Genomic DNA, 24,723 nt, shown 5'->3' on the forward strand with positions numbered 1-24,723 from the left:
ATTTTTTATGCTCATGTGAGTGGGCAAATTTTGGGTTCAACTACCCCTCTCCTTCCTCAAAGAAAATGCTTACTTTCGTCCATGTACCAATCATTTTGTTGCATTTTTTAAATAAATTACTCGTACAAAAATTTTAATTTTTAATTTATGGTGGGGGAGGGGGGTGTGGAATTTGTAGGATTCAAATCGAAATATTTGCGGCTTCTACCCCCCTTCCCTCCTCCCCAAAGCAAATGTGAGGTTTCGTCACTGGATGAAGATAGAATGATGGATCAGAATTTTAGCTGGCAAATCGAAATAAAATTTTCAAATTGAGTACCTATAAGACAGTAACATGATACATATGTGACCGTCCGCGATAAAACCGACCATCCGTCGCAAAAAATCGAAAATTTTTTTTCGCGAATTTTTGTTCCCTAAACCATTATTTTAAGGCCCAAAAATAGGTGAAAAAACATTTTCGATTTTTTGCGACGGATGGTCGGTTTTATCGCGGACGGTCACATATACATACATAGTACATACCTAAAGGAATTTTTTTTTGACTAAATTCACTACTTTTTCACTACTTTCACTGCCTGTTAGATACCTTGAGTAAGTATGACACTGAAAAGTGAAAATATGTATTTCAAAAAAATTTGCATTTGAATACAATCAATTTGTGAAAACGAATCGAAGACGTAGGTACAATATTTTCATACACAGAGGTAGATAGGTAGGTAGGTACACTTTTGAACAGCGCGAAAGAGGCTCGAGCTCGTAAAATAATGTGAAACAGCGTCGCCGCGGGTCTGTAATTGGCTTCAACCCTCAAGGGGTGGAAATCGAAATAGATACAACTTGTTAATGTAGGTAGGTAAGGTACCTACATGTCATATATCTACTCATCAAACAGGAAGGTGTGTAACTGTAATATTTTGTACCTACATACATATATATAAGACATTTTAGGCCTTTTACGTATTACGCAGATCACTTAAACCGTGAGGTTTTTTTTTTGTCTGGGGAATCTTTAGCTTGGAATGACGACGGCAATATAATACGATGACAATGACAGGGGTGGCACATACCTACACCTACGTATACCTAGACTAGACGCGCAGGTATGCGCATGTACTTACCAGTTACCTACATACCGTTTCTCTCAGAATCACTATATGATAAGCCTATACTATATACTTACTACGCACATGAACTACCAGATCAACTTTAGATATCTGCCTATTGAGATACTTACATACTCGTATGTACCTACGTCACAAAGGTAAAGGAGTAAAGATGTTTGCATATACCCAAGTGATAGCTGATGGCAATTTTTTGCAAGATAAGGGTAAGGGTAGTTGGGTAGTCGATGTCGATAGCTAACGTAAGTATAGGTACTTTGCATGCAGCATAGCAATGCATGGCGTACTGCAGACTGCAGAGATCAGAGAAAAGAAAAAGACGTGCCTCCAGTGCAATGTACCCAACTATACCTATTACCTATAGTATACTCGTATACGTATAAGTCGTATGGTATGCATCTTGTACTCGTATAGTGAAGCCGAAGCCTATACGCGTGCCGGGTGCCGATGCCGGGTTGTTCTTGTTTGGTAAATAATAAATACGGAAACGTAAATGGTTAGATCTAGGTATGTTGGACGGCCACGCTGTAACTCATATTAAAATACGAATCCGAATCCGAATACAAATGACGACTCCGCCCATGGTGGAATATAGCAACCAATGCGGCTCTTTCATCTGCCATGTTGAGAGAAAATGAAAATCGCTTACAAAACAAACGACCTCTAGCGTTCGACTCGGCTTACTAAATAAAATTTATTCTTATTCTCACCTCATCGTACCCGGTACCCGATACCCGATACCCGTAGCCGTGTGTCGAACAAATTTTCTGCGCGTACACGTCTCACAGAGATCGCGATCGCAAACGCTTTCGCTTACGCCGCTCATCCTCATAAGTCGTCAAATCGTCGCGAAAATTTTCAAATATTTACGTATTCGTATGTATATTCGTTTACGGTACTCGAGTTTTTCATATTTCGTTTACGAACGCGCGCGAAAATCCGCCAAATCGCGCTACGTACGAGTCCATCCGCCAACTTACCCCTACCCTTCTGCCTGCCGCCTACCTACCTACCAAACCGATACCTAGCCAAGTACCGCAGTTAGGTATCCTTCATCGTAAAGTGTCGGTGTCTTTTTCACCTTTTTTTTTTCGTGTTTCATCGCGTTATTGTTATAATTATTGTTGTTGCTGTTGCTGTTTGTGACTAGGCCTACATACATCGTACCTATATGACCTACTACGGCTTTAGTTCCATAAAAGCCAGCCCGAGCTCGAATCTCGTCTGGTGAATTCGCCCAGTAGTTAGGTAATTGTGCAGTTTGCTTTACTATATCGATATCGCGCCGGCTACCTATAAGCTTTCATATCCAAGAATAGAATATAGTAATCGTTAGCAGCAAAAATTACTGCGAAGATATTGGAATCCGTCGGTCCGGCGTTAAAACTCGGTGTGCTGCTCGTGGACGTGACGCAACTTTGCTCGTATATAGTTTTTTTCATCGTCGTGGTTGTGCTGCTTTTTTCAAATTTTTGGTTTGTCGCGAAATTTCGTACATGTTTTACTTCATTCGGAGCACGTGATCATCTCACATTTTCAACCAAATCAAGAACCACACCATAGTATCCAGAATACTCGCGTAAATACCTCTCAACTACCTCGATCTGTCAAATTCAGCACCACTCGGAACTTTTTCTTTGATACAGAGTATCATCATCTTCGAGTATAAACATCGAACATCAGCATTAATTCGTGTAAGTTGTATTTTGTTTTCTCATACTCACTACTCGCATATTATATCTAGGTACGTATATAGGTATCATTGTTCAAACCTGCTTACGTTAGATTACCAATACTCCCTGCACGAAACAAAAACCGAATAATGTGTCTATCACAAATCTATATTCTCAAACCAGATAAACTAATCAATTATCACTGTAGATTCACACTCCACACAGTACACACATATCTACGTGCATGTTGCCGCAGGCCAATAATCACGAAAATATACTCGTACTTACATTCGTTCACTATACACAGCACATAAATCTATCTGCTATATCTAGTTACCTATACTCTGATGATGATAGAAATATTAATATTAGGTATTGGTATACCTACTGTGCTCGAGGGACACAGTCGCACAGATCGGTAGACCAGTAGTCGAGAACTCATCATAACGGGTTAGGCCAAAATGCGTTTGCTCGTACAAACAACCCTTCGCCTTCGCATTATCTGATGACGAGGGCTAGTTCGCTTATAATATGAACGTGTTTGTTACGCTTCAATGGTCACATAACACACCAATACTTTTAGCTTAGGTACGACTACAAACTCGGGCACTAATGACATTCTCGTATATACCATACATTGTCCACAATCGCCAAATAACCGTTACCTTTGCGTTTTTTCCTTCTTTTTTTTTCCAAAGAACCAAGTCCTAGGTACTGCTCCTGCTCCATTTGTATGGACTTCCAGGAAGTACCAATCCACACTTGACACATACCTAAGAATGAAATCTACGCATACAGTGATCAACCTGCAGTTTGTTTGCTCAGCACGAGTTTTATCTTTTGAAAATCGCATTAAAATTATATAAATTACAAAATTTCTCAACAAATTCGAGCTTGGAGCCGTACGAAAAAAAGTCCATTTTTTCCTTCAAAATCACTTTTTATAGAAAAACTTCAATCAGCCCGAAAGACAAAATTACGATTGAATTTAACCCTGGTACTGACAAATGTCGGAGACGAAAAATTCGCTATTTCACTGCGCAACTAAAGAAAATTCTTATAGGTAAGCGCAGAACCAAAAGAATAACTTCTTGTAAATTATCTTCGCCTCTTAATATTCGTTATACACGTAAAAATGCAGAACAATGACCAAATCAATCACAATTCGAAAAATTCGAGATGATGAAAAAAAATTACAAATCAAAATTATTCAAATTCAATCAGAAAATAGACAGAAGGTATGCAAACAATAACCAACTCTTTTCTTCCAATTTTTCAAAATATGAACTTTGTATTCAACTTTTATTTCAAGTAAGCATATGTACAATTTTGAGGTGCTTTGACTCACTGGTCACAGAATGTCCAAATAAGTATGGCAACGAAAAAAGAAAAAAAATAACGAAAGGAACTGTCCTTAGGAAAGAGAATACTGCTAGTTTTTTTTAATCGTTTAGGTATACATATGTATCTATATTCTATAGGTCTATCACTCACAAACTGCTGGAAATTGAAATGAAGGTGCAGAACACCTCGAATAAAATTTCCAGCTTATTTTCAAAATTACAAAATGGATTTTGGAGATGGAAAATTGCAAAAAAAAAATCTTGCTCTACATGATTATTCACATAACCCGAATAGAGCGGGCAAATAGCGGTTTTAAAAAGGAAAAAATTGGCACATCAATTTTTTCTTCGGGAATGTGTTCGGATGGACCCTCTGAACCACCAAAAAAAAGCCGACTCTCCTATCCCTGGAGGAAAATTTTTTAGGGGGCTGAAACCGGTTCCGATTCACGTTTTTTGCGTTTTTCTCCGTAAATATTAGGTTTTTGAGAAAAACTACCATGACGAAAAATGTTCCCCTTTCAATTCTCGACAATTTGATGCTACGCTCGATACCCATTGCTCAAGGGGGGTGTCCAAAAAAAGGGGTGGAAAGAGTAGGTGTTTCAAAAAAGGTCAGTCCAATAAATTAATCAAAATTACCACTTAAAATCATTCGTTTTGGCTCAAATTTTTTTTACAAAGTCTACTCACCCAACTACTAATCAAACTATCATTGGTTTGTCTTCAACCCTCCTCGGGGGTTCGTGAGGGTTGCTTGATTTTTCAAGTAACACACTACTGAATCATATATTTGAAAAACAAATCTGGACGTGCGATACATCGAATAGTATGTTTTCGAGGTCGCTGAATACGAATATGAACTCATTTTTTGCATACAACCCCTGAAAGCCCTTCTGTGCCCCAAAATGAGGGTCAAAATTTTGAAAAATCGTGAAAAATCGAGTGATATATCGAATGGTACGTTTTCGAGGTCGCCGAGTGCGAATATGAACTTATTTTTTGGGTCCCACCCCCCAATGTCTTTCTGTGCCCCAAAATGAGGGTGAAAATGTTGAAAAATCGTGAAAAGTCGAGTGATATATCGAATTGCATGTTTTAAAAGTCGCTGAGCACGAATATGGACTTATTTTCTGGGCCCAACCCCGCACAGCTCCCAACTGCCCCAAAAAAAGGCCAAAATTTTGAAAAAATATGAAAAGTCGAGTGACATATTGAATGGTATGTTTTTGAAATCGCTGAGTACGAATATGAACTTATTTTTTGCCTACAGCCCTCAAAGCCCCTCTGTGCCTCAAAATTAAGGTCAAAATTTTGACTCGTGAAAAGTCGACTGATATATCGAATGGTATGTTTTTTTTTTAAAAAATACGAACTACTGATTTTCGATGTTTTCTTCCATAAAAAAAAAATGATTTCATTTTGTTTTCGATTGGTAGCCAATACAGTAGACTCCCGATTATCCGACCTAATCGGGGGTGTAAGGTGGGTCGGATATCAAAAAAGTCAGATAATCCAAAATTGATGTTTTAATCGTAAAAATGAAGTGCATAAGCTTGAGACGACAAGCTTTCATTCAGAAAATCAAGTTTTGGCTCAAAACAGGAACAAAGAATCGAAAAAATAACTAATGAACAAAAATAATGTACTTTTGTACATAAAAAACAATGAAATACTGACTCAAATTATAATTTTTGGAGATAAGTTGGATCAATTTCAAGGAAAATAACACCGTTAGAATACAAAATGCTGAATACTGCATTATTATTTACACTCCAAAATCAAAAATTAGATGTTTTTTGGATTATCCGACCTTGGTGGGTCGGATAATGCGAAAAGTAAGTCGGATAAATTCGTACCGGATAACCTGAAAGTCGGATAATTGGAAAAATGAAATCGAAAACTTTACAGGAAAACAATCGAAATGAGAAAACACTGAGATAGACAAGAAGATTCACATCTTACCTATGTACTAAAGACATTGAGGATAGTTTTGTGGCGTTAGTAGGACGTTTGAATAGTAAAATGAGTGAAATAATAAAAATGAGTCTGTAGTCGTATTCAGCGATCTTGAAAACATACTATTCGACGTATTACACGTTTTTTGGTGACTTTTCGAAATTTTATCCTATTTAGGGGGCGTAAGGGGATTTTGAGGGATCGTAAGTAGAGCAGGAAAAAAGTGCATATTCCAGTTCAGTGTCTCGAAAACATACAAATCGATATATCACTCGACTATTCACGATTTTTCAAAATTTTGACCTTAATTTTGAGGCACAGAGGGGCTTTGAGGGGCTGTAGGCAAAAATAAGTTCATATTCGTACTCAGCGATTTCAAAAACATACCATTCAATATGTCACTCGACTTTTCATATTTTTTCAAAATTTTGGCCTTTTTTTGGGGCAGTTGGGAGCTGTGCGGGGTTGGGCCCAGAAAATAAGTCCATATTCGTGCTCAGCGACTTTTAAAACATGCAATTCGATATATCACTCGACTTTTCACGATTTTTCAACATTTTCACCCTCATTTTGGGGCACAGAGGGACATTGGGGGGTGGGACCCAAAAAATAAGTTCATATTCGCACTCGGCGACCTCGAAAACGTACCATTCGATATATCACTCGATTTTTCACGATTTTTCAAAATTTTGACCCCCATTTTGGGGCACAGAAGGGCTTTCAGGGGTTGTATGCAAAAAATGAGTTCATATTCGTATTCAGCGACCTCGAAAACATACTATTCGATGTATCGCACGTCCAGATTTGTTTTTCAAATATATGATTCAGTAGTGTGTTACTTGAAAAATCAAGCAACCCTCACGAACCCCCGAGGAGGGTTGAAGACAAACCAATGATAGTTTGATTAGTAGTTGGGTGAGTAGACTTTGTAAAAAAAATTTGAGCCAAAACGAATGATTTTAAGTGGTAATTTTGATTAATTTATTGGACTGACCTTTTTTGAAACACCTACTCTTTCCACCCCTTTTTTTGGACACCCCCCTTGAGCAATGGGTATCGAGCGTAGCATCAAATTGTCGAGAATTGAAAGGGGAACATTTTTCGTCATGGTAGTTTTTCTCAAAAACCTAATATTTACGGAGAAAAACGCAAAAAACGTGAATCGGAACCGGTTTCAGCCCCCTAAAAAATTTTCCTCCAGGGATAGGAGAGTCGGCTTTTTTTTGGTGGTTCAGAGGGTCCATCCGAACACATTCCCGAAGAAAAAATTGATGTGCCAATTTTTTCCTTTTTGCCGCTGCTTTTTTACGTTATTTTCCCGCTCTAGAAGCTTCCTGTTTTAAAACAAGTACTAAAATCAAAACCATTTCATTAAATTCTAAATAAACTCGAATATTGAAAATGCAAAACAAATTCTTTAGTTTAGAGACCACTAAATTTTTTCTTATAATTTGAGGTCATCGTATCAACTCAAGCGATAAAATAGTAGACGGGGGCTCGGGAAAATTTTTAAAAAGAAAAACTATCCAAGTGCCAACGTCAAAAAGATAATTAAGGACAAAACATGGCCGGGGAGGGGTTGAAATTTTTTTATAAACATTATAAAAGATCATCACAATAATCTCTGCCAATTATCATCTACAGATTTCTATTAGTAATGGCGATAGTTGAATTAAATGAAACTCGATAAATTAATAAAATTACATCATTCCACTGAAGAAATATTTTTCACTAAAATCTATTTCATTCTGAAGAAAATTGAAAATTTATTCCGAAAAGCAGGCGGGGATTTTACCCAGATGAGCACAGCCGCATCAAAGCAAATCGTGTCACAGGTGCGAATTTTTTCCCATTTGTGGTGTAACTAGTGCGACGAGATTTTAAAATTTTAGTTAATTCATTTTGGACCCCAGATAGTCATCTTTCTCGCCTAATTAAGTAATTAATGCGACCGAGTAATCCGATCTATGCCAATGAGAGTTGATACCTGATAGCGGTATTTTGGAATTTCCTCATAAAATGCATTTTTCTTTGGCCCAAAGAACCAAAGTGAATTTCATACCCATACAGAAGGATACGTATTCCAACCAGCAGAAAATTACGCTTGCATTGCCCAAAAAAAAAAAAAAAAAAAAAAAAAAGAATTGAAAAAGCGCAGTACGTTATCCAAAAATACATTAGGCAAAATTTCGTGAGCTGACTTTCATATCACAGTTTTTGAAAAAGTTTTGAAAATTCTCCGCGGTTCATTTCTCATGGAGAATATTGGTTTACAAACCTCGCGAATACATTTTCAGTTGTTGTAAAATTTCCATTAAAATTGCGAATTTTCAAATTTTCTAAAAAAAAAAAACAACAAAAATGATCTAAATGAAAATCAGCACCTTAAACTCTTACCTACCCGGTACCTATTAGTTAATAATTCCTGAGTCACCTTCCGTCAATTCAGTTACAATCTCCAATCCATATACTTTTATATGATACCTATACCTAGTTTTAGTTTTCAGCGTTTAAAAAATTCATAAGTCCCAACGGAGGCTCCAGAATGCACCTCAATTTCATCCTATTTTTTTTCATAAAAAATTAAGTCGAATTTGAATTTTTATAAAAATTTGCCAATAACCTGAAAATAAAATTTCTTTGACCAAAATTTTGTCTACTAGCGTACTTGTGATCATATTTTTTTCAACACTTTTCCGTAAGTTTTGATAATTTCTTTCATTTGCAACTGATTTGGTGAAAAAATAGTAATTTTTTAAAACAGAATGCAAATAAAAGCAACCTTCTCGAGCTTCTTCAAAAAGCAGTCGAATCAAATTCGTTTAATATCTCGGTGAAAAATTTCAAAACCATCCCTTCAATAATTTCTCTTTGAGTAAACTATACTTAGTTGAATTTAAAGATTGTTATTTCTATACAAAAAATTAATAGTTTTTCCTCTTTTTTTTCAAATTCAATTAATGAGAAAAACATTCTGAAGAAGTCACAAAATTTAATTAAATTTCAAAGTTTTGAAGTAAAAAACGAAAGCATTTTTGCACTTTGCATTACAATGAAAACTGAAAAGTAACTAGGTACAGCATAAGTACTCGTATGATAAGAAATTCACAAACATCAGTCGATACTAGAATTTTTTCAAAAAAATAAAAAAACAATTTTGACAAAAAATGTCTTTTTTATCACAAAATTATCTGAATTATACAGTTCCACCTAGTTTTCAATTAAAATCAAAAAGCTTTTTTGGTTGTAAAATCATGCCTGATCAGTAAAAAAAAATTCACCAGCAGATGCAAAGAATGCATATTAAAATTACATTTAAAATTCCTCGATTCTTCGCCTACCTACCATATAGCTTCTTTAAATATTTTTCATTTACTTATTTATTTACTTATTCATTTATTTAAAAGAGTATCTTTTTGAAAATGACGAAATAATGAATGAAATAAGAAAGGCATGTGCAATTCTGGTACCTATTATACTATAAGCATTTATGCTTATCAATAAAATATTATTATTTTTTCTTACCTATTCACTGCAGCTTAATTCTGTCATTCTTATTTGCTTCCTTTTGAATCTGAAACATTAAAAAAAAAAAACACACATTTTAAGTATCAGATGAAAACACTGAACAGCTAACAACACACATTTATGTATAATGAAATGACCCCGAAATATGCAACTTCAATTTTTCAATTAAAAACTACGCCGGGCTTTTTTATACAAAAATGTAACTTTTTTAAATGAAGTTTTTTTCTGTGCGTGTATGTAAAAATAATGAAATTGAATTTCATAAATTTCCAGCTAACCTGAAATGCGTCTAAACAAAATTATACATATTCTTCTCCATACTTCAACAAAATCATGTAAGTAATACTCAAGTTGTAAAAATTTGTCACACGAACTGATTAGGGAACCTCTCGAGGAGTCCGCTAACGATTTAAACGAAACGGCGATTTTTGAAAAGAGCCCGGTCTGAAACTTCCATAACCAAAATTTCAGCTGGCCAAGTTGATTCAACGATTTTTGACGAATTTTTGAAAATCCAAATTCAATTGCCTAATTCAGACGATTCAAGTTGAAAATTAATCCCCTGAATCCGAATTTCGCACTTTCCAGCCATTCTAGAGCCTCCAGCGGGATTTTTAATCACTCCGGAATGGCTAAAGAACTATGAAATTCGGATTCAAAGAGTTGATTTTAATCAAGAAAAATGCGATTCGTTCGACTTTCAAAAATTTTCTTGCGAACAGGAAAGTTTTTCTTTTTTCACTTTTCTTCTTGGTAGGTGTACCTACTCGTAGTAAAAAAAAAAAAAATACGCTTCAGGTATCGGATGGAAATCGGTCTAAATGTGAATAAGATCGTTGAACAAGTCGAGTATATAAGCCACAGCTCAATTTATAGCAACCCGAGTTTATTTTCACGCCATCGGGAGGAATTTTAAAAATAAAGAAACGGAAAATCACGCTATAGACGCTCCAGAATGGCTCGAAAGGGTGAAATTCGAATTCGGAGAGTTGGATCAAGTCTAGAAATAGCGAGTGGTTCAAATTCAAAACATTTTTTTGCAAACAGGAAATTTTTGATTTTTTTTACCTACTTTTTGTTGTTGTAAAGATTCTGGTAAAAAAAACGCACTAAGTGTGAAATTCGGATTCAAGGGGTTGATATTCATGGTTTCAGGACTGATTTCCATCAGTTTATCTGAAAAATATTCAATTTTTTTTTTTTTTTTAAAGCAGTAAGTCACTCAAATTCGTCAAATTTGGACTTTTTTAAAAATTTGCCCAAAATCGAAAAATCAATTTTAGACAGCTGAAATTTCGATTATGGAAGTTTCAGACCGTGCTCTTTCCAAAAATTCGCGTTTCCATCCAAAACTGACTGGGGGGCGGACACCCGGAGCAGTTCACTTGTCAGAATGTGAATTTCATCAATTTTCAAGATTTCTAACCCAAAAATCCGCCATTATCTTAGGGAATTCCAATCAAATAAGTTTCTTAGCCGGAAGAGAGCATGAGATTAGTTGAATTATGGTTTGATGCATCACTATGTAGATGTACTAAGTATGATTTAAAAAATAATAATAATTTTCATCAGTTTATTTTTTATTCAATTTTTATTTTTATTAAAATTTTTACTTCTGATCACCCTGGTTAATGGGATTTGTTAAAATAATGAATTACAAGATAGGCCTCAATGAAAATCAGTTGAAATCCCAGTAGCCTAAATCCAAACTTTCATTTCCATGTTTCATTTTGAAAATTTTTATGAAAATTGAATTCTATTTGGAAGCTTCAAATCGACTAAAAAATATGAAATTTCGTTTCGGGATGGCAACATTAGTTGAAAAAAAGAATTTCATCAATTTTACTGGAAAAATACTAGATTTAAAAAAAGCACAACAACTTTCAACGAAAAATTGATAAAGCAGATAGTTCGAGAGATGAAATTTTTTAGAAGGAAAAATGCGTTTTCCAAAGAGTGGGGATGATTCTGCGAGCTGTCAGCTGTTTTTAAGGAACTTCCCACAAAATAACTTAAAAACTCAATAATTTCACTTGATACCTACTTTATTTCATGTCGGTTGAAGAAATTTGAATCATTTCAAAAATATATACTAACATATCTACTCGTACTCGTACATGCACTTTACTTCGGAAATTTCTCGATTTTCCCTACAAGCTGTAAAGTGTTTACTTACTATGTAGTTCGATATTTACTTTTTTACGCCTTCCGTAGTAAAATTATCAAGTTGTAAAATAATTTTGATCTCGATTCGTGAGGTCAAAGTAAAATCGTTACCAACCTCATCGAGGTGATTAATTATCAATTAAATGAAAAAAAGGTGAGAGTGACAGAGAGAAAGAGAAAAACTGGGCAATTGACAGACCAAGTGAGCCACAACAAGAGCACGTCCGAGTAACCTATACTTAGGTAGAAACTGAATAACTGTATTCTTCTTACAGCCAGGCACAGGTACAGGGTGAGCCAAACTTCATCGCACCATTCGACATAGTCATCATGTGAACTCCCCTCTTTTTTTCAAAAAAAATAATACTTAATTTCATTTCTGATAATTCACTTGTATAAAGATGCCTTAGTGCAAAGATCACCGCGTATTTTCAATTTTGTGGAAAATTTTGCTTGTTCGACATATTCGAAAATTTCGTAAGCTAAGCAGTTTGGTCTCGGACTCGGACCTAAATTGGCAACTGGTATTGAAGTTACTAACCCCATTTTCAAACTGCATAATTCGCGTAGAAACTTCATCTTTAGGTCCAAGACCGAGCTGTTGGCGAAATTTTTGAATAAGTCGATGAATCGCGAATGCAAAATTTTCCGCAAAATTGAAAATATGCGGTGATCTTCTTCTCACTCAGACACCGTTATACAAGCAAATTATCAGAAATAAAATTTTCATTAAAAAAAAATTAAAATATATAAATGTGATACACTTCGTTGGCTCACCCTGTATATGCATAACGTACCTTCATATTATGCTTATTATGAAGGTGTACAACTATAAGAGCAACTGTTGGCGCGGCACAGCGCGACGCGAGATTTGATGTCAAACAGATATTTTGGATATTTTTATATATAATATTCTCATATTCTTTTGACGTTTTGGTATGCATGTAAAGAATTCCGGTCCAGTCCATCTTCCTCCGATTCTCGCGCATGTGTGCTGTTGAGATTCACGTATATAAATGTACGAGAATAAGTTACCAAAAACACCACAAAAATGAACGCATATACCTATCACAAGGATACGAGTAGTAAAGGGTGTATGCAAGTGTGCATGGTCTACACTTCGTATTAGCCAAACCTCAGATGATTACGCCGTTTTATGGGATCGATGATCTGAATCAAAAGTCATTCGACCTTTACCTACACAATTTATCCAACTATACGCGCACCAATTACCACCTCTACAGATTACACATTGCAATATTTACAAATTTGCTGTAAGTGGCTGATACCTTCTCACTCAACATCAGTTCACATACTCGTAGGTACGTAATACGTATACACTGTACACTTACGATAACGAACGCAGGACCGACAGCGACAGCAAATGGTAAAATGACGTTTCGAATCGAAAAAAGAAAAAAAATCGTTTCACAATTCGTATTAGTAGCCTACTGGTTAGTGGTTATGTATAATGAGATACTCTATATGTAAAGTATTAATAAAATGTTACAGTAGTGAATATAAAACGCGCCCGACGCGGAAAGGAGACAGCAATGAAAGAAAAAAATAGACGAGAAATCAACGAGAATAGAAAAAAATCTTTTCGGCGTCTCTATATACACGCTACATAAACATAATATAGGCTACACATTTAATAGAGTATAATATAGCCAGTATATGTGATTAGGAATAGGTACAGCTCGAAAAAAATTTTTAACAACGCGTAATATTGCCCGTCGAATAGCGTAACATCAGCTACTGTCCGGTGTCCGAACTGAACAACCAAGACACCTGCGGATATGCTCGTAGTTTTTTTTTTTTTTTTTTTTTTTCATCTCTCACACTCTCTTTATTTTTTTCTTCCACCTTGTTATTGATTTATCCCAGGAGGTCAACGCAATTTTCAACTGTATTTTTGATAATCTTGATGGACACGTTGTCTTTGGACCTCCATAAATTGACAAATTTATGCGCTAAAACTTTTTGAGATCTTATTTGCAACTACATCATCACAATACCAGGTACCTAAACCTATCTACTTGAAATACCAATGAAAGAACCAAATAATTGAATCTCTGGTAAATTTGATTTTTTTTATGAAGCGATGGTAGGGCTATGAAAAAAAAGTAAAATAGAAAAATGGTCAGAAATCATTTTTCTAAGTAATATAATTTTAGGAAAAATTACGACTATATCACAATTTTATGAAAAAATGGTTTTCTGACAATTTTGACAAAAAAAAACAAGTCCGTTTCGACAATTTCAGTAAAAATATGACTTTCCAATAATTTTAGAAAAAATCACGTTGTTTTGCAAATTTTACCAAAGGGCACCAGAAAATGTGACCCTCTTACTATTGGAAATTTTCAACCAAACCTGGACATCTCATTCTTTTCCAAATTGCTGGAAAATTGCAATAGTTCTACCTCTCTTGAAACCAGGTAAAACCCCATTTGATATCAACAGCTATTGCCCAATCTCTTTGACTTCCAACCTCTGCAAACTATTTGAAAGAATTATAAACAGGCGCCTCTTATGGATCCTTGAATCAACCAAAAAACTATCCCCATCTCAATGTGGTTTCCGCTCCTCTAGATCAACTTTTCATCAATTAGCCTTCATCAACTCTGAAATCAACAAGTCTAGAAAGAATAAAACTCATTTTCTGCCAGTTTTCTATGACATTAATCATGCCTTTGATACTATTTGGAAGTTTAAAATTATTAAAACTTTACACTCATGGAATATCCAAGGTAACCTAGTGCACTTTATAGCCAACTTTTTAAAAGATAGACACTTCAGAGTTGAAATTTCAAGTGAAATCTCTGATGAATATTCTCTCGTCAATGGAGTTCCTCAGGGCGCTGTTTCAAGCCCAACTCTGTTCATTGTAGGAATTAATGGCCTCACTGAAGCAATTCCCTCTCCAATCAAAAAAGCTTTATTTGCTGATGACCTCATCATTTCTCTATCTTGTAATGACATAGAACTTAGTGAATCTCTACTACAATAAGCCACAGACCAACTGCTATTGTAGTCACAACAAAATGGTTTGAAATTTTCTAACTCTAAATCTGCAGCCCTGCATATTTGCAAACAACATAAATGCGCTCGTGAAATAAACATACACTTCAATAATACTCCAATTCCAGCCCTTCCCTCTGTTAAATACTTAGGTATCATCTTTGACAACAACCTTTCCTGGTCCTCTCATATACAGGGTGTCTACTAAATCAAAAAAAACAAAATTTCGTTTGAAAAAAAAGAGGAAAGGCCCGAGCGAGGCGAGGGCAAAAACTTTGGAAAATTCGTATTCGAGAGAACTATAAAAATAAACAATGTTTTTTAATGCATGGAGTTCGTTTTTTGGTTTATAAAATTTTAGAATTGGAAAGATGTTTAGGATGTTAATTTTGATAAGAAAAAAAGTCAGAGAACAGGTTCAAGTGAAGGCAAAAACAATTGAAAAATTGTATTTCGGCCAGTAGGTATGCGAGAATTTTATTTTTTACTTTGAAACTTTAAAAATTGAATACATTGTTCATTGTTGACGATTTTTTAAAAAGAATTTCAATTTTGAAAAAGAAAAGAAAACAATCCCAAGCTAAGCGAGGGCAAAAGCTTTAGAAAATTGTAGTTTGAAAAGCAGAACAATATAAATTTTAATGTAAGAAATTCTGTTTTTTTTTCCTCAATTTTTTTCAATTTCATCAATGGTTTTTTGAAATTGCAAGGGGGAAAAAAGCACCAAAATGGCCCGAGCGAAGCGAAGGCAAAAGCTTTTTTAAATTTGTAGTTTCAAGAAGCGAAACAGTAGTCATTTAAATGTGAAAAATCCAGTTTTTCCACCAATGAAATTTTAAAAAGTATGTTTAAAACCAACTACTTTCCAAACACAATGAATAATTTGAGAAAATATAGAAAACAATAATTTAGCCCGAGCGAAGCGAGGGCAAAAGCTTTTGAAAAAAATTAAAATTTTGAGGATACATTATGGTATAATTTTGTTGGCAAATTAACATTTAAATCCTTTCAAAATTTCGTACAAATTTCGTAAATTTCGTACATTTTGAGTAGTTTTTCGTACTTTTTTGAGTCATTTTCAAATTTCGTCCTTTTTTCGTAAATTCGTACTTTTTTCGTGCTGTAGACACCCTGATATAGAAGAAATCAGATCCAAATGCTTCAAAAAAATAAATCTACTTGAGAAACTTTCACACACTTCTTATGGTTCTGATCGTCATACCTTACTCAAACTATACCACACACTCATCAGACCAGTTTTAGATTATGGATGCCCTGTCTATACTTACGTGCCTGATAGTCGCCTCCGCAGGCTAAACACTATTCAAAATACAGCTGTACGAATTTCCACTGGAGCCCCCGACTTCAACATAAAGTTGGAATATATTATAATTCCTATACATTCACTATCTGTAAAATTCCAACCTTTTCTCCAACAAATTGAAGAAAAAAACATTAAAATACACCACTTGTTAGTAAACCCTATCCCATCTTGGCAATCTTTGAACCCTATTATTGACCTATCCTTGACAGAATTTAACAAAAATCACACAAACTCCATCATACTTAAAAGACATTTTCTTCTCCTTCTTGACAAGTATGAAGAATTCAGAGTCAGGACTGGCCACTCCCTTCTCACTCACCAATTCATATTCCTTTAACAGCCTCCACCATTATGCCCAGAATGCAACAACATCCCCCTAAACATTGCTCATTTACTAATAGACTGCCCTTCATACCAGAATGAACGCTCTAGACATCTAACGTAAGTTTTAACCAACTCCAGGTCTTCCTTTCTGACAACCCTTCTCACACAGACGAAGTTATTAAATTTCTAATCTCCACAAAATTAGATAAAAAAATTAAAAATTGTATGTATGTATGTACATACTTAAACTTTATTTCCTGTATAACCTAATTTTAAGCTTTTCACTCGTAAATACGAGCCTCTAGCCGATAATTTGCTGTATATGGCTCATTAAGTAAATAAAATAAATAAATGAATGAATGAAACTTTTCAACAATTTTGACAAAACACAAAAATTTTCCGACAATTTTGGCAAAAAACCAGTACTTTTCAGATAATTTAGACAATAACAGAACGTTTTGGTTTCTGACAGTTTTGGCAAAAATGGGTCCTCGCAAAAAAAAGACTTTTTTTTGGCAATTTTGGCAGAACATCGACCTTTTTTTCCCGCAATTGAGGCCAGAAAACCAAACTTTTTCAAGTAAGTTTTCCAAGAAACTGGCTAAACCTGGACTTTTATCAAGGAATTTTGAAAAAAAAAACAGCACAACACAGCGAAGGCGAAAATCAATTTTTTTCAAGGGAATTTAGACAAAAAAGGTAGATTAGAGAGAAACACGACTGAAAATCAGGCCCTGTATCATCAATCTACGCGACGTACCAACTTTTTTACCGCCCATCAAAATGAAGTAGCATTTTTTCCCACAAAAAATGGAGTAAAATTTGAAGTTATACAGAATTATATCGATACTATTGTTGTTAATTCTACAAAATTCCCTGATTTTGGAATGAAAATTTCAAGTGTCACTAATATTTCCATGACCTTTTTAGAAGGGTAAAATTCCCTGCTCTCTAAATTTGAAACAGTCAATTTCACTGCTTAGCAGTCACGACATTTTGCCTTTTTAAAGCAGTAGTTTTGTTTTACTGCAAAACAGTGAAAAATTACTGAATTGGTCAGTAAAAAATCATTTTGACTGACCAATTCAGTAATTTTTCACTGTTTTGCAGTAAAAAAAAACTACTGCTTTAAAAAGGCAAAATGTCGTGACTGCTAAGCAGTGAAATTGACTGTTTCAAATTTAGAGAGTGACATTTCCCAGGTTTCCAGTTTTTTTCCGGAAAATTAACACCTTTTAGCCCCGAATACAATTTTCAATAATGCCAATGCCTATGTCATTTCAACAATTTTTACGTTATATGCATTCAATTAAACAGATTTAAACATACCCTACAAAACATATTACACCCATTCTTTACAGTGATTTGATAATACTCTCTAAATTTGAAACAGTCAATTTCACTGCTTAGCAGTCACGACTTTTTGCCTTTTTAAAGCAGTAGTTTTTTTTACTGCAAAACAGTGAAAAATTACTGAATTGGTCAGTCAAAATGATTTTTTACTGACCAATTCAGTAATTTTTCACTGTTTTGCAGTAAAAAAAAACTACTGCTTTAAAAAGGCAAAATGTCGTGACTGCTAAGCAGTGAAATTGACTGTTTCAAATTTAGAGAGTAGCTATACTGAAATGAACCCAATCATAATTTGCATACAACTTACACTCGATTATACTCAGGCTCGGACCCATATGTACTCGTAGCCATTCACTACAACCTACAAGAACTCACTGGTTTTGAAAAACTTACGTGTTTTTTATTTTCAGATTCACATGTGGACCATTTCTACCTAATTAGAAGACGCTCCAAGTGCGAGTATGCAATGACTTACAGGTAAGGCAAAACTTTACTATGTAGAATACACAAATAGGTAATCAGAGATAAGATATAGACGGAAGCAGGTACAGGGTAAAAGATACACGTACTCGTAACTAAAATGAAAGTAAGTGCCTCTGCCCACTGCCTAACAAGTACCCTACCTGCATGCAGAGAAACGGCTCGCTTCAAAAAGAAAATCACGCAGTAAGTAATGAAGATATCACGACATGAAATTAAAAAGTCATTTACAGCATCTCTCTTGCACTTGCACACGGTCTCGCGATCGCGCCCCTTTACGAGTAATAAGCGTTTCTTTGGTCTCTTCAAATAGTAATGGTCACGCATGAAAAGACTCGCGCGTTTCTGGCGAGTGGCGATGCTTCGCCGAGCATTCGAGTTTACAGTGTGCAGAGTGTGCTGTGCGCTGTTATCACTTATCGCGGTTATCTTCATTCAAAACGTCGAACGGTGATTAGCCCGATACATAGTAGAGCAAAGCAATACATCTCGGCTCGGCGTGGTCAGAACACTTCGGACAATGCTGCTCGTGCAGCCTGCACTATCTATGCGGGTAGGGTACCACGGTAGCCATCTAGCTCCGAGAGATATTGTATTATAGCATACAAATAAGCACACATACCATCATCAGTAGCAAAAATAGGCGTAAAATTGTGATTTACAAGGCGATCGATGCGGCCGAGAGAGAATTATTAGTCCTCTGTTAGAGTGTACCTTATTTGTATACCTACATATGTAGGTATGATGGAATTTTTTCCCCTTTTTCCCGCTTCATCCCCTAAAGTTGTTACCTCAGATGAGAAAATCACGCCATGAAATTTTCAGACCTCTCGATGAAAAATAAGTGGAGCCTGTGAAGTTCCTCCCCCTCCCCCAATTTTACAAAAAATATGTAAAATCGAAGTATACCCGACAAAATCTTTAAAATGTCAACTTTGTAGTTCTAACAACTCAGTCAAGTTCCTATTTAGATAAAATCAACTAATTATACCAACTAATGAAAAAAATATGTATTTAATGACGCTCTAATGTTGTTGGGTTTCATGAGAAAAATTTCTCCACCCATATTAGTGAAAATCGGTCGTGCCAGGAGGAAGTTCCACCCTTCTCACCCAAATTCTCAAAATACCTTTAAAAAATCCGAAAATTTGACATTTTCACGTTTAAAAAAAAAAAAAAAATTAGGTACCTACATTCCAATGCTTAGATTTGGCCCATTTTCATAAGAAATACTGATAAATGCTTTTGAAGTTTTGATCTCTCTGTATGATGAAAAAGTGGGAAAAAATTCATCACTACCTAACAAATATTTTTACAATTTTGCAATCTATTTTGTCTGGCTTTCAAGACCTTGTAATTAATTTCGACGATTCCACGACATCGTACTGTCATATTTTCAAAAACTTGTAGAAAAGGACCGATTTCTGGAATTTTGACTTTGAGTAACATTGAAGCGGACATTTAGATCTCAAGTCTGTGGTTACATCTAAAAGTACTTTGCTCAGAAACGACACATTTTCAAAAAATTTGTACAGATATAAATTAAATACTCATCTTTTTGTTGATTTTTTTTCGAGTTTGAGGGGCCGTATAAGGAACCAACATGATTTGGTATACACCGGAAGGAAGGATTTTTCTTGAAAAAGTGCATGAAAAATTTTCAAAAAATGTCTACAGACATCAGTTTTTCATATTTGTTCATTTTTCTCAAATTAGGGGAGGGGGCTCTATACAAGAGAGCTAACATCGTTTGGGGGTTCAACAAAGGTTTTTTCTTGAAAATTAAGTAGATTATGCGGAACAATTCTAATGTGGAAATGAGATATTTTCAAAGAATTTTCCCTGATTGATTTTGATTTATTCTCATTTTTTGTGATTTTTTTCAACATTGAGAGGCTCCGAAAGGGTCGGGGAAAGTTTTTCCTTGAAAAGTGGATCGTTTAGAAAAATTCTGACGCAGAAGCAAAGAATCTTCATAAATAGAACTTTTTTTGATTTTTAAAATTTTTTTTTTCGACTTGGGGAGCTACCTATCCGCACTATTTTTTTTTTACAGGTAATGGAAAAATAAAGAATAGGGAATTATTTTCTCACTCGAGGTAACAACCATAGTGGGGGGGGGGGGGGTGGGAGGTGGAAATTTCATCTTTGCAAAATACGGTACCCTCTTATTCTCTATACTTCCAATATATTCGAGACATATTACTTGTAAACGACTTCGTTCGTATGTAGTTCGTATCGATATTATTTTTACGATACTAACCTCACGAAGATGCCATAGATGATTGTATGCACATTATGTGTACGACGTGCGTGTACCTATATCACGCAGCGTTAATGTACCTTCACCTTAAAGAATACATCACAGGGGCCTATAGCGAATTCGATCAAATGGCAATAAAATTAACTACACGGTCACAATAGTGAGTCGACTCGACTCAACCCAAACCAACCCAACTCAACCCACCAAATTGGCGTGATAAAAGAAAATACACCGTCCACATTACGCCCATATATACTATTTAACGAAATACGGCGATTTTATACGCGATATAAAAGAAAAATGCGAATACTCTACAAATGTGGGCAATAGGTATACCTATGTATGTATAGACCATAGACCTACCTATTACTCTTGTATACTTTATATGTGTATATGTTGTGTAGCAGCCGAGGGTCGGTCGTGGCCGATACAAAGGGAAATATTTGGAAAATAAGTACGTGATACTCCGAATAGCATTTCAACCATTGTATAACATTAATAATACGTATACTATAATACTTTCGTTTCGTATACGATACGTATAAAAATACGAATACGAGTATCCATCCTTACAGACTACATGTGTACGAGAACGCACATAAAATATGGATCACCTTCACCCTTCCCCAGCCATCTTCATTTTTTTCCCGTTCAAGTTGCAAGTTCAAAATCCAAATACTCAGTCCTTTCTTACGTACTTAGGTATATTGTATAATGTAGGTATCCAGTCCACTATCCAGTATGTATATCGCAGGATGGGTTAATTGTTACGTCGTCGCGTCGCCGAATCAAATAATCAAATGCCTTTTTTCGCGGGGTGGGCAATATGGACATAGTTCGTAGTAACAATAACGTCGATAAAAATAATAATAATAAAATAATCGAGGTAATGAAATAAGCTTTCATTTTTCAAACAAGCTAGTATATAGATGAGGGTAATGAAGAATGGGTGCGGAGCGAGCAACGTAGAGGAGGAGACAGAGACACCACGATGATACGAGTACGACTCCCTCTCGTTGCAAAAGGTGCATTGTACGCATAGGTTAGGTACGCTATAAATGGTAAAGAAAAAGGTCGAAAAACATACAACTACATACACTATACACTGTATGTCTGTATAGTATAAAGTACGTATATATGTAATGTATGTACAATGTACGGAGGAAAGTACTATTTGAGGGTGCAGGGTGAGCAGTGAGCACGATGATGGCAGGCGTCGTCGTTGTCGTCGTTGCTCCAGAGGATTATTGAGGTAACGTGTTCGCTCTCTTATTGTAGCACGTTGAACGCGTCGGCTTCAACTGGAACGGAATAATCGAAATATATTCCGAGGCTGGCAGAATGAGTCTTTTCACACTTTGTTATCTACGAACTATCAGGCCTTTTTGGAAAAGCCTCACCCCTCCGTCGTCAATGTGGGTAATGGGTATTGGGGAATGGGTAGTGATACCGCGCCATCTGAAACGTCACGTCATTTTTATAAAATATTTTGAGGGTTTTAGCGGTTCCAAACATACCGACCTTTTGGGTGTTTAGTCGTCTCGCATAAATAGAATCACCCAACTGAATAATTATCTCCCGGATAGCGCTATATATACGACAGTATATGTACTTTATATGTACCTTATACTCGTAGCTCGTAGCTGGAGCTACATCGTATACGGATAGCTTGCCTATTTCGCTACGTGCATTATTGTGATGCTACATGCATTTACCTAACTAGGAATAGATGAGCCTACGCCTACACTACAGATGCGAACACTGTAAGCTGTGCAAGTGCAAGTGCAATAAGTACACCTTCGAGTAATCATCATCAAACAATTATCGGACCACCTCGAGCGCGCATTATATAGGAATGCCATTTTCTGCATAGCTGATGGTGATGTGGTGATGACTACTTCGTCACCAGCACCGCGTCTTTTTTCTCGGCAAACCGAAAAATCCGCGCGTAGACAATAGCCATTAAACAACACTACGAATAAACATAACGGTATTTTCAACGGCGATGGTTGAACGGAACACAACCAAATGAAACAAATAAACCAAACCTGAACGACAAATTTTTCTCTTCGGCATAAGCACCAAACGCAATAGCACAAAAAAAACTCGAAGAATTGGAAACAGAAAGAAAGACAACAAAACAACCCAGAATAATTTGAGTCGACATTTTGCGACAACCTTTTCGCTTGGAAAAATATTGTTTTCTTGTTCCCCATCAATTTTTCCGAATAAAAGATCAATTACCTGATTGGATTAATAGACGGGCGACGGAACAACGAATAATAAGCTAGAATGTCAACTAAATCGACCAAAGAAAGTTCCAGTCCCATGGTTTGGAATGAGAGATTTATATCAGCGATGACGCGGCGAAATTTCATAGATCCCAAAACGAGAAAGCTCCATGAGACCTTGGACGAAGAAAGTGAGAGACAATCATCCGCAGCATTTTGAAATGAAACGACCACCGAAATTTGTTTACGCGATTTCGTCATTTTCAGCGAAAATCAGCTGAACGGGCAATAAAAAGATTCCACCGTCAATGATCCATTTTAACTGAGGGGGGAGGGGGGTCACTTTAAAAATTTATTTTAAAAAACCTGCATAGTTGAACGAGACTTTGTTAAAATTACTCGACAATTTATTGAGAAACTGTAAAATTGTCAAAGAAACCACTTACAAATTAACAAAACTCGATGAAATTCGCTTAAAGGTTGTTAAACCTAGTTATAATTAGTTATCACATGAAAAACGTCTAAACCAAAACTTGATAAAATGCCTCGAATTCGCGAAAAGATCTTCCAAGAAACGCCTAGACTTATTGGTGAAAAAACAGCCTAATTCAGTAATGTTTAACCTAAATTTTTAGATCAAATTCGTCAATTTTTTCCATATTTATAATTTTTATTAAAAAGATCGAATCACGCTACTTTGGGAACCCCTGACACCCCTTTGAGTGACGTATATGGCCAAAATTCAGTGTCTAGACTAATATCAACTCAAAATACATCATGTTGAAATTGCAGCGAAATTGAAAAAATCTTTTATTTTTCCCTAATTATTTTCATCAGATCAGACTATTTTCCAATTTTGAAAAATGTAATACCCCTTCAACATACAATGGTTGATAGATCCCAGCACCCGGGGGCCGATTCACTTTTCTAACCCGGCGATGCTCTTCGAGTTTAATATCATAAAAATAATCAAATGTTATAAATAAACCGCAAAAAAAACACAAAAAATTGGACAAATCATCGGAGCTTAGTAAAATTTTGCAAAAATACGTAACACGTGAAATTTTCCAAAAGAAAAAAGAAGTAAAATTAACATAAAAATTGTTCAAATTTTTATAAATTTAGACAAAAATTGCATAAGGCAATATTGAAACTTTTGGTAAAATAACACACACAAAACAACCCAAAATTAAACAAATACCTACCTCGGATAAAATTGATCCAAACTTGGCTATACCTACAATCGCTTGAAACATTATTTAAAATTGATAAAGGATCTTAAAGTTCCACGAAGTGGTGCAGAAATCAAAAGAAATACCGTAAGTATATTGAAAATAACGAGGACCAGAAAAATGATTCGTGAACATAACCTATGCCTCTTGAATTCTTATGGATCATTCACGAGTCACAAATCACATGCTAAAAAGATGACTCGAATCACGAATCAAATTCCCACACTTTTGATCAGAACAAAATTTCAGGTGCTTAAGTGTATTTTTCGATTTTTGGCGAATTTTCGAAAATCAAATTTCGGCCCAAAATGGGGGGGAGGGGAGGTAGGGAAATTTAAATTTCACAAAATCAACCTAGAAAGCTGAAATTTACTGCTATACTTCATTTATGACTCGCCGAATATATTGGAAACGATTTCGAACAGTTTTGAGCACTTCTGGAGCCTCCATGCATACATATTTTCGATAGTCGAAACTTCCATCCTAAAATTTTACCAAATGAAGATGGGAAGAGTTGAAATTCACACTATACTCTAATTGCAACATGCTGAGTCAATTGGAGATGGTTTCGAGCCGTTTTGGAGGCTCCGGTGATTTTTTTGGGGAATTTTAGTTTTTCAAAAAACGCCATAGAATTCGTCTCAATTAACTTTTATTGGCAATATCGTACTAATTTGGTTAGAAAAAAAGACATCCGCG

The 24,723-nt window shown here is 35.4% G+C and overlaps 1 protein-coding gene and 1 long non-coding RNA gene across 2 annotated transcripts in view; one reads left to right on the forward strand and one right to left on the reverse strand.

The window, feature by feature from the left end:
* The first annotated feature begins 1,838 nt into the window (after positions 1 to 1,838).
* Positions 1,839 to 24,723, forward strand: part of LOC135840764 (homeobox protein OTX1 B-like) — an 83,884-nt gene continuing 60,999 nt past the window's right edge. Inside the window, exons 1-2 of the mRNA XM_065357436.1 lie at positions 1,839 to 2,818; positions 18,229 to 18,295. Of these exons, the coding sequence (XP_065213508.1) occupies positions 18,285 to 18,295 (11 nt within the window). The 5' untranslated portion in view covers positions 1,839 to 2,818; positions 18,229 to 18,284. The remainder of the gene's footprint in view (positions 2,819 to 18,228; positions 18,296 to 24,723) is intronic.
* The window catches only part of LOC135840771 (uncharacterized), a 52,173-nt gene continuing 36,453 nt past the window's right edge, over positions 9,004 to 24,723 (reverse strand). Inside the window, exon 3 of the long non-coding RNA XR_010557785.1 lies at positions 9,004 to 9,673. This is a non-coding gene — a long non-coding RNA (uncharacterized LOC135840771). The remainder of the gene's footprint in view (positions 9,674 to 24,723) is intronic.

Source organism: Planococcus citri, chromosome 1 (genome assembly GCF_950023065.1).
Source record: "Planococcus citri chromosome 1, ihPlaCitr1.1, whole genome shotgun sequence".
Taxonomy (NCBI): domain Eukaryota; kingdom Metazoa; phylum Arthropoda; class Insecta; order Hemiptera; family Pseudococcidae; genus Planococcus; species Planococcus citri.